Below are 19,081 nucleotides of genomic sequence, written 5' to 3'. Positions count from 1 at the left end.
TACCTAATCAAAGCCCCTATAAGATATGTACACCAGACTAATGGATGAAGTAGGCTAGGTGAGGGGCCCTATAAGATTTGTGTGTGTATGTATATATATATATATATATATATATATATATATATATATATATATATATATATATATATGAACGCAAATTCGCCACACTGGCTGAAGCAGCAGCCCCAGCACACAAATTCCAAATGACGAAGGAACAGACACAGATTGAGTGCTCAATTGAAGTGTTTATTTTCCAGCAAGCCTGCCGCCGCCATTACGCGTTTCGCCTTTTGCAAAGCTTGATCACATGGCGAGTTGCTGAGAGCAAACGCCGAGATTTAAAGTGCCAGTGCGCGCGTTATTTTTTTCACATAAAGGAAACAACATGGAAAAAATACTATGTTTCACATGCATTAATACAAGATGTAACATTGCATTATACATTTCATTTGTGCAACCGACTGATATATAAAAAATATATAAATAAATATGTATTTAAATATTTTAAAAAAACAGTTTTCACATTGTTTTTCATTGTAGCTGTATAAATACATTTGTAATGTGAAGTGAGAATATATCAAATCCTCCACCCAATTCACTTTAGTTGCAGGTAACTCTGCTATCTCTCAAATGCGATATGCACAACATCAAATGTTTTAAATAAAGCCCAAGTGGGCAACATCAAATGTTTTAAATAAAGCCCCAGTGGGCGACAACTTCATGGAAAAAATACTGAACTTTTAGCTGTTTGTCATGTTCTCGGCACATAAAACAGTGAGTGCATAGTTACTTTTTTTCTTTTTTTCATTTTCTAAAGTGTTAGTGCATGTGCTGATTAAAAACAATCAATATCTTTGATATAAAATCATAGATACCTCCCTGGATAGCCATCCAGGGTTGCCCTCTTTGATTGATGGTGCTCTCAAAATACATATAAGATGAAAAGGCAGTATGTATTACTAAGACATATGTTTCTTTTTCATTTTGTTACCGCAGACAAAACAGTTCAAACAAACGAATAAATACATCCTATATGGAAAAATCCCTGCTTTAAACCACCTGTAACAACGCTATCTTTGACACTCTGTCAATATGCTTATTAGTTACAGAGATATATATTAGTCCAGGTTGTAATTTTAACCCTGTGACTGAATCTTTTTATCAAGTCTCCTCCTTCTGATTTAAAGCATATACTCAAAGATATATAGCGGTCCTGATAATCTACAAACACGTATACAGATCTTCAGTTGCGTTTAACCCATGCGGTTGCTTACTGTTAAGTTCCAGGATGTACCTGGTTTCGAGTAAACGAAGCCTCGTATCTCGATTTCCGCCTCTTTTCATGGGCCAAACTGTATTCACTGCAAAATACGTGAGATGGACTGGATTAGAATTATGATCTGACTCAAAGTGCCTGGCCACCGGGTAGGCCTGATCTTTGTTTTTGATGGCTCTAATGTGCTGTAGCACACGTTGATGGACCGGTAGACGGGTACTACCCACATATCGGAGCCCGCAACTGAACTCTAGCACATAGACTGCATAATCTGTTTGGCAGTTGAGGCGCTTTGTAATCTCTCTGGGGGTTTCAGAGAAAGGGACAGTATATTTGGTCTTGTTGATCCCATGTTTGCATGCTTTGCATTGCGAACATTTTTTGAAACCCCTACCCAGGGCCCTCCAGGTGTTAGACATCTGCGGTTCCAAAGTATTTTTAACTAGGGATCTAGCCATTATACTGATCTTCTGAAAGTGAGGAGTGGACTGCTCAACACCTTACTGCCAATAACCGGATCACCTAGTATCAGGTTCCAGTTTCTACTGAAAATTCTTTTAATGGCAGAATGCTGTCGACTATACATGATCATGCGGGGCCTGATTAGCTCCCCAGCCAGGGATGTATCTGCCTCCTTAACCTTAGGCAATAATGCAACTTCCCAAGATACTTGCTTAGTTCTTTTTTGAGCTCTCTCAAGTAGGTTTCTAGAGTACCCCCTAGCAAGAAATCTGTTTATACTGGCTTTCTGTGCTAGTTCGCATTCTTCATCACTGCTGCAAATCCGCCTGATACGCAGCAATTCTCCATAAGGAATACTGTGTATCAGGTGGCGTGGATGGTGGCTTGTGGCATGCAGGATGGTATTGCCTGCTGTGGGCTTTCTAAATAATTTGGTTTGCATGTGATTGTTCACAATGTAAACCTCCATGTCTAAAAAACTGACAGAAGTAGCACTAATGCATGATGTAAAATGTAAGTTTAGACTATTAGCATTCAAATTGTTGATAAACTGTTGCGCCATCTCCTCCGTCCCCCTCCAGATAAAGAATAAATCATCTATATACCTGAGGTAGGTCACTACATGTTGTTCCATGGTGGTACGCAGTTCTCGCGCCAGGACCTGTTCCTCCCAAAGCCCCATGTGCAAACATGCGTAGCTTGGGAAGAAACAGGCCCCCATGGCGACACCCCTTATTTTTGGTGAATTTGGTTATTGAATAGAAAGAAGTTCTGCTCCAAACACATCTGAGTCATAGATAGCAACATCTTATTGTGTACCCCATAGTATATTGGACGTTTGTTCAGAAAATATTCAATCGCTTTCAGTCCATCTCGATGCCCTATAGATGTGTATAATGACGATACATCCAGGGTCATTAGTAGAAATTCTGGGTTCCATTCTAGTCTCTCCGTTTTCTGAATAAAGTCAGTAGAATCCTTGACATAAGAACCTAGTCCTTTTACCCAGTCCTGTAAGAAAAAGTCTATATACCTGGACACATTTTCCAGGGAACTCCCAATCGCAGAGATAATGGGGCGACCCGGTGGTGTTTCATAAATCTTGTGAACTTTGGGGATCAGATAAAATGTAGGCACCACCGGATGCTCATTTTTCATGAATTTGAACTCATCCTCCGTTATGATGCCCGCACTTCTCCATGCCTGGAGTTTCGCTTTCTGATCTCCCCAAGTCGCCCTCAGGGTGGGCCAGTTGCTTTTCCTGTAGCATGTAATGTCATTCAATTGTTTTTCAGCCTCCTCAAGATATAATTTTCGGGGCCAGAGAACAACATTACCCCCCTTGTCCGCCTGACGCACCACAATGTTGTCATCAGTATTTATTTTTTTGACCAATTGATTATAACTCCAATTCTGCTTTGTCATTTGTTTACGTCGCCCATTGGTGGCAGAGTACAGTTGTTTCAATTCCTTCACCACTAGGCCGTGATATACGTCAATGTTATCATGAAGCATAATTGGTTGGAACGTGGACTTGGGTTTAAATGGAGTCAAGCCAGCCGCTGCATTATCATTGCTTAAACTGTTTTCTCCTTCCTGGCTACCGATGGTTTCTTTTTGTAGGGACCATATTTCATTCATTCCTTCCTGGTCCCCTAAGGTTAGTAAAGTTGGACTTCTGCTTACATTTGATGGGTGTTTTTTGGACTGTGTACTGTGAAACTTGTTCAATTTCAGCTTGCGGACAAACCTGTACGTGTCCATTCTAGCGTCCGCATAATTGAAATCACATGGTGGGCAGTATGATAACCCCAGGGACAGTATTGATTCCTCCTGCCTGGTCAAAACCATCCCTGTAAGGTTTATGACTGAGTTGTTGTTCCCACTTGTGTCGTGTTGCGTTTCTGAGACCGGTTCCATCTTCCCCTTGGAGCTCCCCTTGTTTTTCCTCTGGCGGCTTCGGTTTCTTTTCCGGCGTTGGTTCCGCCTGTAGTTGCGCCTGATGTTGGTTTCGTTCTTGAGCGCAACGTATCCCTTCGGTCCAGGCAGAGGCAATCTACCTCCTCCGCCATTGTGAGTTTGGTAAACCCCAAGGTTGGTTCAGAAATGTTATCACCCTCTGTCTCACTTCCGATGTTTGAACTGAGGTCAGATCCAGATATAGATACTGAAGTTTCACGTCTTGCAGGATTTTTGTTTTGTGTTCCCTTGACTCTCGCTTTCACAGCATCATATTTTCTGGCAAAGGTGAAAATTTGGCCATTGAGGTAATCAAGTCTGCCCCTTTCAAATTTGTATGCCTTTCTTTTCTTGATTACCTCTTCCTCTTTGTTTAGCCGAATTAACATGTCTTCACGCAACTTCTTAATTTGCTCATTAGTACCCAGGGCGCTAATTTCTTCTTCCAATTTTTCTATTTCGCCCTGTAATTTTATGCGGTCGCTTGCTGCATATTTCACTAAGATTTTTATCAGTTTTGTTGAAGATTCTAGATTGGATTCAGCCCAGTCTTTCAACATTGCAGGGTCGCCCTGTCGTTGTTTGTGCCGTCTGCGGAGCTGAACCCGACCCCCCAGCCGGGGAGTCAAGAAACATGTATATATATATATATATATATATATATATATATATATATATATATATATATATATATATATATATATATATATATATATACATATATGTGTATGTATATATTCAAAATACTCCCTCCTCGTCAGTAGGAATACCAAACAATCCAGTGTACTGCAAATGTATATTTTAATGGCACAAACAACGCGTTTCAGCTTTCGCCTTCCTCGCGGTCTAACATCCATAAACACACTTCCTTATTTAAATTCAGTAAACCAGAAAGCGGACTACATCACCACAATGTGATTTGTCAAAAGTGAGTAGAAATATGTCAGCCATCTTGTAACATTGTTAGAAATCATGAAAAAGTTAATGTTTTCTTCAGACACCGCATATTTTCCATAAATGCATTATTGTATTGTAGATAAATTGCAAACAAATGTATTGAATATTGGATTATATCAACTCCGCAATTAAGCTCAAAAAGTATTATCAATGTATTTATGTATTGTTACATTTTATTTCATGAGCTTTACATGCATGTATAATGAATTGTAAATATAGATGCACATTTATTGTAAATATGCGGCGTCTGATAAAACCATTTACTTTTTCATGACTTTGAACAATGTTACAAGATGGCTGACATATTTCTACTCCCTTATGACAAATTTAAATAAGGAAGTGTGTTTATGGATGTTAGACCGTGAGGAAGGCGAATGCCAAAACGCGTTGTATGTGCCATTAAAATATACATTTGCAGTATACTAGAATGTCTGGTATTCCTTCTGACGAGGAGGGTATTTTGAATTTATTCGGGTTGTCCGGTAACCCGTGCCAGACTGCCCTTTGGACAGCCTCTACAAACCGTAACTGGTGTCCTATATATATATATATATATATATATATATATATATATATATATTTTTTTTTTTTTTTTTTTTTTTTTTTTTTTCACCAAAGACGCGGCACTCCAGGCTTGGATTAATCAACTTGATTTATTTCATTTCAATGCTCGGACCGAGCATTGGAATGAAATAAATCAAGTTGATTAATCCAAGCCTGGAGTGCCGTGTCTTTGCTGGAAAATTGTTGCTTTGGGTCATGATCCGAACCCTACGCAGAGCACCGGTAGCAGAGCGTAAGGGGTCTAAGGATCACTTTGTGCTGCATATATATATATATATATATATATATATATATATATATATATATTTATATATATGCTTCAAAAGCTCGCCCGCTCCACAACTTCACCACGGACTTGCAATGAGACGAGGTAGACCCATTTTGGTGCTTCTTTTTAGTTTATTTCATATGTGCCACCATTCATCACGACGCGTTTTGGCAGATCTCTGCCTTGATCACATGATAACAATGTTGTGAGACACACCTCTTTTTAAAGTGACTGTGCTTAAATAGACATAGAAGAAATACTTGTCATTCATTGATAATTTTTGTTCATTACTGTTCCAAAGATAATAATTTGATTTAAATACATGTAAAATACAGATAAAATCAATTCCCTCTGTCCAATGACTGCTTAAATGCATTGGTGGACAAGCATAGCTGTGGTTGTAAAATACATTGTTTCATTGTTCACAGCCGGCTAAAGTGCATTCTATATTGACTTTCAATGTGTATTGCGATACCCTCAAACTTGGCATGCAGCTTTATCTCGAAACGGTTCATGGTTATTCTCACATTCTTGTTTTTACCACTGAACACATCAACTTTGAATATTATTTACTTCTTTGTCTGAAAAACTCATAAGAGTGTGTATCCCCTGAACCCCCATAACTAATACCTAATAGTGATAAAAAAGTGCTTAAAAGTGACTTAAAAGTACCATACATGTGACACCCAAACTTCTTAAATTGATTTCAAACTAATACTGAGAGCATTTACACAACCTCTAGCTCATTATCCACTAATAAATATGTTTCTCTGAGACAATTTTCTAATAGGCTTCCTCAAATAAAACTTTCTAACATCGCATGAATGATTCCCACAATTAATTGTACCAGTATTCAGGCAAGGTACTAATTCATTCATTCATTCAAATGTTAAAATCAGCATACATACCATTATAAAAGCCAGCATATATATATATATATATATATATATATATATATATATATATATATATATATATATATATATATATATATATATATATATATATATATATATATATATATATATAGAGAGAGAGAGAGAGAGAGAGAGAGAGATAGATAGATAGATAGATAGATAGATAGATAGATAGATAGATAGATAGATAGATAGATAGATAGATAGATAGATGAAGTAGGCTGCCTGAGACACCCTATAAGTATATAAATATGTAGGGGGTCTCAGCCAGCCTACTTCATCCATTAGTCTGTTATTACCTCATTAACATTTCTCCTCAGCCCACTACAGCATGGGGCAATGGGTCAGGCCACTTCAGCCATTGGCTAACTCAACTGTAAGTGATGGCACTCTGTTCTTTCACAAGAAGCCCCTCAGCACACTAAGTAGTTCCCTTCAGTGCCAAGAACTACTCTGTGCGCTTCTTGAAAACAAAACATATGTTTTCTTTTAAGCTAATTTGTGACTTATTTTGCTGAGGGTTCAGCAGCTCCTCAATAATACATTTTTACAAAACACGACTAAATAAAAAAGCATTGACAAAGTCAAAAGGCTGACGGCAAATCTCAATTATGTAGGCTTTGCCAGTGCTTGTTTAGGTATGACGTTAGCCAATTCCCTATGATTTAACTAAAATTATTTATATTATATACTGTTTTCAGCCAGTCCTCTTCATCCATTGGTCTGTTGTTGTGCCAGTCATTTTTGTATTCCGCCCACTGCAGAATACAGCATGAAGCAGCAGATCAGTCCACTTCAGACATTGGCTAACTTGACTGTGAGTGACAGCATTCTAATTTTTCACAACAAGCAGAGTCTCAAACCCAAGTAGCTCCCTTCAGTGCCAGGAATTGGAATGGTAATGTGTGCTTTTTGAGACCAAAAAATGATTTTCCTTTCTGTACATTTTCTGTTAATATTGGCGATCCCCTAAAACTAAAGTAACGAACACCTTGAAAAACCAAAGAAAAGCATTTACAAAGCCAAAAAGACTGTCAGCCAACTCCAGACCTATTAACTTTGCCAATGCTTGTTGCACTCTGCATCAATTACAGATCCGTCTAATAAGCCTTTTCCCTGGTTTATTACTTACTTGCAATGCATGTACCTCCTGCACTCTTGCATATTGATGGTGTATGAGGTTCAAATCTTACATAGTTGTAATTAATGTTTTATACCTGTTTCCTCTGCTTGCACCACATAGGTGTAATTTATTTATTTATTTATTTTTATTTATTTTTAGAGTTTTCTATAGCGCGAACTTGAACCGATTAGGTTATCAGAGCGCTTTACATAGCACCAGTTCCGTTACATGTTATCACAGCAGTTTACATAGAATCAGTTACGTTGCACATTTCAGGATCTTGAACCGATTAGGTTATCAGTGCGCTTTACATAAGACAGCATTCGATGTCCAGTGCCCTCCTCCGCCGTGTAGCGGGGGACCTCTTCCAACCCTCCGAAGTCGTCGAGCTGTCGGGACTAGGCTCCTGGAATGTCAGCTGCCCCTTTACAAGGCACTTTACATAGAATCAGTTACGTTACACATATCAGGAAACATTTCTTTTTGCTCTAGTGAGTAGGGTTATCTCTTCACACGGGGGAAGGAGAACACCTGGCTATATTCCAACAGTTCCACAGGCGATTAGTCGTTAACGCTATAGTTCTAAACACAGGGAGGGGATACACATGGATACAATCTAATAATCACATAGGATACTAGTCGTTAGAGTTGTCTTCTATCCTGACAGGAGGGATGTGACTGGAAACACTCTAAGGGTAATATAAAGGGGTGGTAGAGAGTACAAAGGACCACTGCAAACACTACACTAGTACCAACATAGAGGAGGGGTGGGTGGGATGCAAGGGTCTGGAGGGAAGGGCTAGAGTCCAGCGAAAACTGTCCGAACAAACAGCAGCATTCACAGCATAGATGAAGGGTGGGTAGGATGCAGGGTATGGAGGGAGGGTCTAGTCCACGAGAAAAGTCCTCCAGAGTCCACCAGGGCACTATCCTCTGCGTTCGTGTTCGTGTTCCCGGAGCCTGTGTCTGCCGGTCAGAGAAAGCGTGTCTCCCCGGGCGCCATCTTAAAGTCAGGCACCGGCTACACAGCGTGGTCAGCAAGGGGGAAGGGGGGGCAAGAGTCTCGGCGGGCGACAGCGGGTGGCAGCGGGGGCCTACATACCGCTCAGGTGATCAGCGCCTGTCCGACTCGCCCCCGGTCTCCGCTCTCCTCCCTGCCGTTCTTCAGCCCGGGCTGGCAGCGGGCGTCCGCCATGTTGGGTCCCCGGCAGGGACCGATAGCAGCCAGCCAGCGCCGCTCCACAGACACCAGCAACGAGGTGGCAGCGGGGGACGCGGCAGGAGCCCCACACACGGCTCGGGTGCACAGCGCCCATCCGACTCGCCCCCGGTCTCCGCTCCTCCTCCCCGCTGCTCTACAGCCCGAGCTGGCAACGGGCGGCCGCCATGTTGGGTCCTCGGCGGGGATCAGGAGCGTCTCAGCAATCGCCGCTCCACCGGCACCAGCAGCGATCTGGGTAGCCCTGCAGGTGCCCCACACCCTCCGCCACAATTATGAAGCGTGTACGTCGCGGGGGGCCTCCCAAGGATGCTGGGCTCCAGGCCGGAGCAGCGCGCTGGCCGGGAGCCGAGACGGTCCACGTCCTTCCCGTCTCGGCTCTTTTACATACATGTGATTTGTATGTTTGATGTTTGTATATAAGAAAATTGTTAACAAAAATATTGTCTAACATAAATATTCTGGCCTTAATATTGTTTACAAAAATGTTGCTCTGGGTGTAGAATTTCTATTGTTGACTCCAAATGGATGATATTTTCGTAACTGATGTTTAGGTCACAAGACATTTAGGCAGCGATACCCGCTCGTGGTTCGTAAGGTTTCCATTGTCTGGCATACCTGTGATACATGTGAACGGATTCCTCCATGCTCTCACACGCCTGTTGTATGTGCTTGTTTTCTGCAGGTTCTCCGTGAAGACCCTGTTGGAGAAGTACACGGCGGAGCCCATTGATGAATCGTCTGAGGAGTTCATCAACTTTGCAGCCATTTTGGAGCAGATCTTGAGCCACCGGTTCAAAGGTAAGGAGCAGCAACTTTACAATCCCCACTAATCCATCGTGACCCTCAAGCACCTGGATACCCTCTCGGATGATTAGTCGCGATATATAAATCCACTGATTGATTGATTGATTTATTGATGGATTGTGTGTGTGTGTCAGTACCCTGCCCCAAAATCCCAAAATGCTACTGTAATGTTGTGATTGATGTACTCCTGTGGATACACTAGTTAATGTATACATTTTCTGAGAACGTTTGTGTGCTCAACTACTTACATTCATGGCGAACATTTCCTCTTCTAACTCTTGAGCACCAGAAGTGTCCTCTGAAAGAATATATGTTTTGTTTCTCTCCATGGATGCAGCCGTGAGAGTCTAATGATCAGTGGGGTAGCGGGTGCAAACAAAGATACCAGTTGTTGTGGAGGGAATAGGCGTGCCACAAGAAGGGGAGAAAATATTCTGAAAGTGAACATCAATCTAGAAGCCCTTCAAACCTATCCAAATATTAGGGTCGAGGAAAGCTGGTGCATTAATGGGCGGAATACAGCATTGCATGCAAAACAAATGTGCAGGCTGCAGGTAACAAGGTCTAATGGCAATAAGATGGTTTGATCGGAAACATAGCAAACGCAATAAGATGATGGAAGGAGCACTGAAACCTTTCAGACACTCACCCCCCCAGTCACTATTAGATCTGAGTTGAAGTCATCGTCGTTCTTTTGCTCACTTCACCATCCCTGTTCAGGGTGCTTGTTTTCAGTCTAGGGGAAGACTTAGCTTGGCAGTTCAGGCTGGACTGTTCCCATGAGGCACAGAGTCAGACTGATTTGCATATAGCTGGGTCTGAACAGGAGTGGTGAAGTGAGCTAAAGGAGGATGGATTGAACCCACATCTGAGGCTGAGGGTGAGTGTCTGAAAAGTTTCAGTGCTCCGTCCATAATCTCCTTGTGTTTGCTTTGTTCGCCCTAGGTTGGTAGGGTGTGCCCAGACGTGGGTCCGTTGCTCACTTTGCCAATGAATTCAAGCTAGCCTGGCTGATGAGGGGTGTTATTCTGATACCGGTCCCAGGATGCTTGTTTACGGTCCAGGACCTGGCCTGGCATTTGGGGCTGGACTATTCCCATGAGGAACAGGGTCAAGACTGATTTTATATAGCTGGGTCTGAACTGGGGTGGCAAAGTGATCTGAACAACAATGATGGATTTAACTCAGATCTAATAGTGACTCGGTGTGAGTCCGTCCTTCCTCTTATTGTGTTTGCATTGATCAGTAATGTACCGGCTGCATTTGCCAAGGAAACTGATGCATTGCAGGTGGATATGTTACTAATAAAGTTGCTTCTTGAAGGAGAAGGTAGTACATGTGACCTGTACCCTAGATCCACACCCTTAAATGTATGAACAGTTACCATGCCAAAAACCTTTTCATGTTTCATGCATGATGTTGCTTTCCTGAATTATGTCAACGCTTCATCTATTGGGTGAACAGCTTGGGTGCCAATGGCGTCTGGTCTTGGATTGGCTGCAGACTCTCTTCTCAAAGAATGCTCTGTGGATGATAGTGACACATTGTATTTATCCCTGTTATTTGACTACTGCTGGCACTGACAGAGAGAACATCAGTGGGGCATTGATGCTTCTCCTTCTTGTGAAAAAGGACGTTGTTTCCTTTAATTAGCTGTCAATCTGCATTCACTTCTGGCTTGCAGTGAGTTAGTAAAGAGTCCTTGAACTTTACCCCAGCGGTTGTGTTTTACTTTCGAGAGCCTTGCACAGGCACTGTGTTGCCTTTGTTATCTGTCCTTTGTCTCCATCTCTGGCTGGTGACTGTATGCTATCTCTTTGTGGGCATTTTATCTTCATACCGGCCTCAAACTATATATAGAAAGAATGACCTTAATTGTACCAAAAGATGAATCTATCGTAGAAGATAGATCATGCCAATGTTTGTCTGTAGATGTGCAGTTTGATAGCTCTTAGAGTGTCGATGAGCCAATCAACAACAGGGAATGCACATACATTCATTATCACTGTTCCCTTTGTTGAGTACCTTGTGCAAAGAGTAATGGTGCAATTGAAGGCAGGGGCTTGGTTTGACTTCAGAGGGGGACAAGAAGGAGCACTGAAATATTATCATCTTTTTTTAAGAAGTTGAACTTTCAAATATAGTGGGACCCTGTGTTGTTCCGCACAATGATCTTCCCATTTACAAAACTGAATGTTCCTTTAACAAATACACGAGCAGGAAAGAAATACCCCAGCATGAATAAGAAAAGAAGCTTCTTTCCCCATCACAAGACAAAAGGAACCCACATTCCTGAAAAATGCTCTGAACACAGAAGGAAGAGCATTCAGCAGATTTTGGCATCAATTTACTTAAAGTTAAAATGGTTTTGACCACTGCAATACCCCACGGGCCCTCCCAGAGAGGGCTATTTAGCGGAGACTTTTTTACAAAAAGCAGTGATTGTGAGTACGGTAGTGGGACATATGAGATAGTGAGTTAAAAATACCAAAGGAGTACCCTAAAAAACCGATTTATTCTGGGGTCCCCCTGGTAAGGATAAAAGCAATACATAAATTGTTAGCTCCTAATGAGGAGGAGAAACAATTTAATGACGAGTGCAGGTAGTGTGGCTCATGTAAGTCGCCATGTTTCATGCCTCAATGGTCCAGGAGGGATCCTTGGCATTCCTTGAGGACTGAAATGGAAGTTAGAAAAGAGTATCCCTACTCATGGTTGAGAGTATAAGTGCTGGTATCTAATGATTACCGAATGCTATTCATCCGCAGTTGTAAGCTGAAAAAAATACCAAGTAGAGGGTGAACCTAATGCGGTTGTCCTATAATCCAGCCTGAAAGAGAGGGGGAAGATAATCAGATATTAAACATACTCTTGGTAGCCCACAGGGAGTCAGCAACACTTTCAATGAAGCTTTTGTAAATAAACATTCTTGGAGCGCAATGTAAAGCTCCTGTCAATAATTGTGTCACGCATCCATAGGTGTATAGAGGAGTGACATTGGTAACGAGTAATCGTAAAAAGTGTAACATACACACATATTTGTTCTCGGGACCAAGGGTACTGGACCTCTCTGTGGCTCCCTGTCCCCCCTTATTGTGCATTCTATATGTATCTGCATGCTCATAGGAAAATATCCTTATTTCATTTGATTGCCCACTCTGCAGTGTAGCCTACCTTGCTCTAACCACCACATCATCTTCACCCTTTCGCGATTTTCCACCACATATTTTGAATTGTGTTTATACATTTGAAAAATTCAACCTATCAACAATGGTCAATAAAGAAACATTCTCTGGCCATGTTACAAAGTTAGTTTTTTTCTGTATTGATTTTTATTTTTTCAAAATGTGCTTTGTTTTGGGGTCAGATATGCTTCACTATCGCCGAAAGTGCTAAAATGTACAAGTATTCCAAAGGAAAGATTGCCTTTAACATACATTTAAATATCCAGGCCACTGAAGACTATCAGAAGAATTTGATTTAGACTCTACATTCTTATTGATGTCTGAACTCAGCTGTGAAATGAAACTGGCCATGGACCTGATTTAGACTTTGGCGGATGGGAAACACTGACGCAAACGCGACGGATCTCCCATCCGCTGTATTACAAGTCCATTATACCCTGTGGCACATAATACGGCGGAAGTTTGTGACGGAGTATCCCATCCGCCAATATTTAAATCAGGCCCCATGTCTTCAAATTGCATGCCCACCTTCCTTTGGAAATCTGCCAGGATATAGTCACACTGGCAGACATGGTACTAGATTTTCATAAATCGCATAGCTCTCCTATCGCTTCCTAAAAACAACAGGTTACTCCATCAGGCAACAAGAGTGTTGTTTTCCTTTAAGTACCCTAGTCTGGTCCCTGCAGGAATTCCTGATGCAAGTCCTGAAATGAGCTTACCAGTACCAGAGCTCAGTTTGTAAAACAAAAGTGCAGGGACTCAAGGTTTTTCATACTGATGCTGCTGAATGCCGAGGTTGCAGAGCCAAGAGGGCTCTTCCTTCACCAGCCTGTGCTTACTGTCTCATTATCTCACTCTTAAATTGTCTTTTTTCATCCCTGATTTCTCGATTTGCCGATGTTTTCCTATCTTTCTCGTCCTCTTACTTTCTTCCTTTTGCACCTTTCTTAATTTGCTGTCAAGTCTAATTATGGAAATTAAGTTCTGCAAAACTGGCACAAATTAAGCACTGGTTGGTCAGCAAGCAGTTGAATGTCTCAGCTTGTAGTTCACAATGTCCATCCAAAATACTCTCCTGAAGCTAGTAACGGAGACGCCGAGTGTGTGGCTGCTCGTCTCTTACAGAGTTGGATTTCAGGTGCCACCGCCAACATCTGCATGTATGAGATTCTTTTGCCAGGAACTTATCAGTCTGATACTGCCTTCCATGGCAGCACAGAAGCACACTGCAACCCAGCCCTGTTGAGTCTCCAGGAATAAACAACATTGCATCCTTCCAGAAAAGAGGAGGGTCGTGTAGAAGGCCCCAGTGCTTTGTTCCATTGGAGGGGAGCTTGGCAATCCTCTGTGAGGTGTAAGGTATAAGGAGACTGTGGTGCCTCTTTCGAGCTCTTGATTGCAAGCTTGAATTTGGCTCTGAAAATCTATTAGGCCCCACTTGCCCCACCACCACCACCACCACTCCACAACAGAACCTACAGACCTATCGAAAGCTGTCTCGCATTTTTGGTGGGTGTTGCTTCGGGGACTATGGATGGAAGCTTGTGGCTGGGTTTCAAACTCTGTGGTAGGTGTGTGAACTGGAGACGGTGGAATCCTTACACACAGGCTGTGACTGAGTAGATTGCAATTTACTTATACTACTTACTGCAACATAAATCACACACTGAAGCTGCATAGGACTCGGAGGTGGTCTCCCTCAGTGGTAAGCATGGAGATAAAAGATTACAAAAAATGGCAGTGCAATACGATTTTTCTGTCCTTTGCTGTGACAAGGCAAATACTACCCATTGGGGTTTTAGATGTGTTATTGGGGACAGGAGCTTGGAGCATTAGACGTCTAACTATTACTGACCCGCGCACAGAATCCCAGCACACAACCTGGGCATTGTCTCTCAGACTGCAAACCAGAATGATTCCAGGCCAGCACCGTAATAGACCATGATATAAATGAACAGAGTACATAAGTGCTGCATTGCAATTGAGAATTGGTGGTAGAGCTAGCCACATATCGGATGAGAATCGCACAGCGAATAAAAATGCAAGGTTCCCTCTCACTTCTGCTCCTCCTTTACCTTTCAGCATCATCTAGCTACCTTGCCCTCTCTCTCCCTATCCTTCTAATGGTCTGTACCACATTTATCTGTCATTTACTTCTACTTCCTTTTCCGTGTCTCTTCAACTCACAGTTTCTCACCCTACCTCCAGAGGTGGACAGACGTAAAGACAATGTTTGTTGAGATTTGCCAAGTGGCTAGTATGTCTTAAATTCCATTACAGTTGCGGCAAGGCCAGTCACATGTCGCAGTCTTGACTGGCATTTCAGTGGCACTAGCCTGCAAGCATTATGTCCTTGACTGTCTCTTTTTATTTTGCTGTCCCTTTCATTTCTCTTTCTCACTTCTTACCCCCTAATGGTCCCCTATCTCTCTTCTATTTATTTTCTCCGCCTCTCCATTTCACACCTATCTTTCATCCTTCTTTTACCCTCACATTCTTTTTCCATCTCAGTTTAACACACCCTACCTTCACTTTCCATGCATTTACTCTCCCCCTCCCTTATTATGTGCTCTCAGCCTGCTTGTCTTGCATTTGTTTCACCACTTCCTATTGCTTGCAGGTCCTGCAAGCTGGTTCAGCTCCGATGGTCAGAGAGGATTCTGGGATTATATCCGGGTGGCCTGCAACAAAGTTCCAAACAACTGTATTAGCAGCATTGAAAACATGGAGAACATTAGTACTTCCAGGGCAAAGGTCAGTGGCAGTTTACCTAGGGGAATAAAAAAATACTTTAGAAAGTAAATTACAGCCACGAATTGTATTTAACGTGCACTGACAACTAATACACAATTGATGAAGATTCTATTCCTTTATTTTGATCCACTATCAGAAAAAGTTAGTATTGCCCCGTCAGTTTTATGGATTTTCGTGATCTTTGAGGATTAGGGTTCTTGGCAAAAAATGAGACAGAATTCTGATAATTCCTATCTCTATTTATGAGCTGTGGCCAAGATGGGCGAAGAGTTTAGCTGTATTTGACAAGCTCTCAACTTATTTAGAGAGTCGTGTATGTGACAATTACAAAGGTCACGCTGCACTTGACACACATTCTCCAGTTTCAAAGCATGTGCTTCACTTGCAAAAAGCATACCCTCTCAAAGAGCAACATCATTTACAAAGAGCATCCTTCACTTACCAAGAGCTTCCTTCACTAACAAAGACTTTCCTCATTTACAAAAAGCTTCATTCATTTGCAAAGAACATTCCACACACACACTTATACACATGGGCACTCAAGTGCACACAAGCACTCCCCAAAACCCAACCCACACACTGACTAGCATCACTCAGTGCATTCTCTCATTGTGGACAAACATGTTCTTTGTGCCACATGCCCACTGCACGGTGGTTAGGAGCCCTTTAAAATAACCTAAGATACAATAAAATACTTTGTTGAGAACTCCACAATCCACTTAGTTTTGTTTCAGTGGTACGACTGTCGTGGGGGCACGGATAGGTGGTGCAAGTTCTATTCTGCTGCCAGGTTGCCATGGAAGGCTGTGTGGTAAAAAAAAAAAAGATTCAGATGCATCCATAACTTCTGTATCTTCCAGGGCCGAGCCTGGATACGATTGGCGCTGATGGAAAAACGGTTGTCGGAATACATAGCAACTGCGCTGCGGGACACACGAACGACCAGGTGAGCAACGAGCCTGATACCACACCGACATGCGTAACTACATCCACACCTGTCATAGCATTGGCAAGTCTCGCCTAAACCTGCCCAGTATCATCTGCATGGGTGTAAGGACACCACTCTATGTCCTGTATTCTTGTTTGCAGTTTCATTGATTCGGCTGAATGACAAATTACCTGTATTTTCAAGGGTGCAAGGGTGAATTGTTAATTCATGGTACTCCTAGTAAGACAAAGGTTGTCCCAGCTGTCTTCTCGCTCTTAACCAAGTAATTTCAAATACCTGTTCTGCCATCAAGGAGCATTTCCCACTTAAATGTAAGTGATGGAGAGTCGAACACTAATTTCATAATTTGATTCAACAAATGTGTGTTTACTTTCTGTGGTTGTAGTTACTGTAAAAGCTCTTTTCACATCACTAAACCGCAGCACCTGCCTTTGCCTTGAGGTATGTAATGCTTCTCATGATAGTTGCCCGTCGCAGGGATAACAGCCTCTGTTTCCACCCGCAGAAGGTTTTACGACGACGGTGCGATCATGCTGCGTGAAGAGTCCACGGTGCTAACGGGAATGCTGATTGGACTCAGTGCCATTGACTTCAGGTAGGGGCACACAGCATCCAAAGGTCCCAGAACATTCCATAGCAAGTGTTCTGCAAACACGGCCACTTCTATTCAGCAAAAAGCAATTGCAGAGAATTAGTCATAGTAATAAAAATTATGCAATCAAAAATGCAGTTTAAATACATTTTGAATTTCTTTCCGCATGGGCGGTCCTGATACATAGGAGCATTGACAGTTCCACAGCAGCACTCGTAAACTTTTGTATAAAAGCTCTACACAACCAATCCACTTGGGAGCCAGTTGTATAACTCCATAGCACTCAATGCTTTTACGCCGTTCCCTCCCAATCAATAGGCTGTAACTATAAGCCACAACAGATAAAATCCTGGCAAAGTGCAGTTACCATTTGACATTGTTCCCTTAGACCCAATGCATATCTTTCAGTCATTACCAGGGTTGGACCGGCCTACTGGGCCATCACGCAATGCCCGAAGGGCTAGTTTGATGGTCAGTGTGAGGGTCTGTTTTAGGCTCTGGTGGGTCAGTTTTAATTGTTGATTTCCCCATTATTACCACAAACATTTCCTATAGCAAGCACACACTCATACATTCTCTCATACCCTGAAAAACTCCTATAAATGTGTCTTTACAAGTTAAAAACTGCCCTGATTTGCAAATGTGGGCTACTTTTTAGCTATCCTGTTCGCAAATGGGCCTACATTTATTTTGGTGGCTGGGCGTATTTTTTGTCCCAGTCCGACCCTGATCGTTTTGTATATATCCCACCCGGTTAATGCTCATATAGTATCCTGTTAGGTACTATCCCACCCAGGTCCACATACTTTTCCACCATCACAGCTAATGCTCATGTGTAATTCTCTATAGCACAACCACAATCATGTGTTGATGCACAATTGTCTATAGGCCATCTAATGATGACTTAGTATTCTCTGTTGTTCTATTACAACTTATTTCTGACACATAGTTTCCTGTGGTTCTATAATGACTATTACTCATACACCATTGGACCTATAGCGATCACAGGTGATGCTTATGCACACATTCCGTGGCCCAGTTATGAATAATGTTTTTACACCTGTTCCTTCTTATTTTGCACAGACAGTGTTTATTGACCATTCCCGTATTTTCCCACAAGACAGTTCTTGTAGACTATTTCTGTAGCTCCACCACAGGCACTGTTCACATACGTCACGTCATGGTTTTACCACGTGTGTACACTGTTGCCTGCATTTCAGTAATACAAAGTTTCACCAACACTGTCATCTTAATGATCATTTGTCCCTTGTACTCACACACCATTCTCCATAGCAAATATTACAGTAAAGGGGGTGAAGGCTGGAGGGATGAATCTATGCGCACTCTCAATGAGAAGATCCAGTTTATCTCTTTCTCTTGCTCTCTGTTGATCTCTCATCAGTTTCTGTCTGAAAGGGGAGGTGATGGATGGAAAGACACCTGTTGTGATAGACTACACTCCATACCTGAAGTTCACACAAAGGTAATGATTTACGAATTTTCAGTCCACTTTAGCAGCCAATGAAAGGATTCATAGCCTATCTTCCTGCTATTGCCATAGCATAAAGTGATCTGTCGTTAGTACTGCATTGCATAAAGCGACGGCTCGCACATCATAGATCTCTGTTGAAACTGTATGAAGTTATCACTCATTAAACCCCAGCAGCGAGACTAGAGCATGAAGTGGCATAATAGCCCATCTCCTAGCTGTATTAACAGAGCATAAAAGAAACCACTCGGTGGATCTTTCAGCTACATCGTAGCATGAAGGGACCCACTGGTGGTTCTTCCAGCTGTGTCGAGGCTTGAAATAGTTGATGCAGTGGTAGTACGATTGCATGGCGACCCAGCTGTGTAAGCTCTCTGCTTTCTCACTACGGATTTTAGTGCCCTTTTGTGTAATTTTTCAGCTTTGTTCCCAGAAAATGATTATCTACCTCTTTGCCGTTGCATCAGATTGCTTCAGCTGATTCCTTAGCAGTTTCATTAATGTGTAAAAGTATCCCTTGACTAATCTCCTAGTTTTTAAACATGGTATGAATGGGT

General features: G+C 42.1%; 1 protein-coding gene across 1 annotated transcript in view; it reads left to right on the top strand.

Moving 5' to 3' along the window:
* The window catches only part of RUNDC3A (RUN domain containing 3A), a 120,070-nt gene that overhangs the window by 68,532 nt on the left and 32,457 nt on the right, over positions 1–19,081 (top strand). Inside the window, exons 2-6 of the mRNA XM_086923915.1 lie at positions 9,431–9,546; positions 15,361–15,494; positions 16,355–16,440; positions 16,949–17,038; positions 18,438–18,518. Of these exons, the coding sequence (XP_086780041.1) occupies positions 9,431–9,546; positions 15,361–15,494; positions 16,355–16,440; positions 16,949–17,038; positions 18,438–18,518 (507 nt within the window). The remainder of the gene's footprint in view (positions 1–9,430; positions 9,547–15,360; positions 15,495–16,354; positions 16,441–16,948; positions 17,039–18,437; positions 18,519–19,081) is intronic.

Source organism: Lissotriton vulgaris, chromosome 5, assembly GCF_964263255.1.
Source record: "Lissotriton vulgaris chromosome 5, aLisVul1.2, whole genome shotgun sequence".
Lineage (NCBI taxonomy): Eukaryota > Metazoa > Chordata > Amphibia > Caudata > Salamandridae > Lissotriton > Lissotriton vulgaris.
The sequence above is the reverse complement of the archived record's forward strand: the minus strand, read 5'-3'. Positions and strand labels throughout refer to the sequence as shown.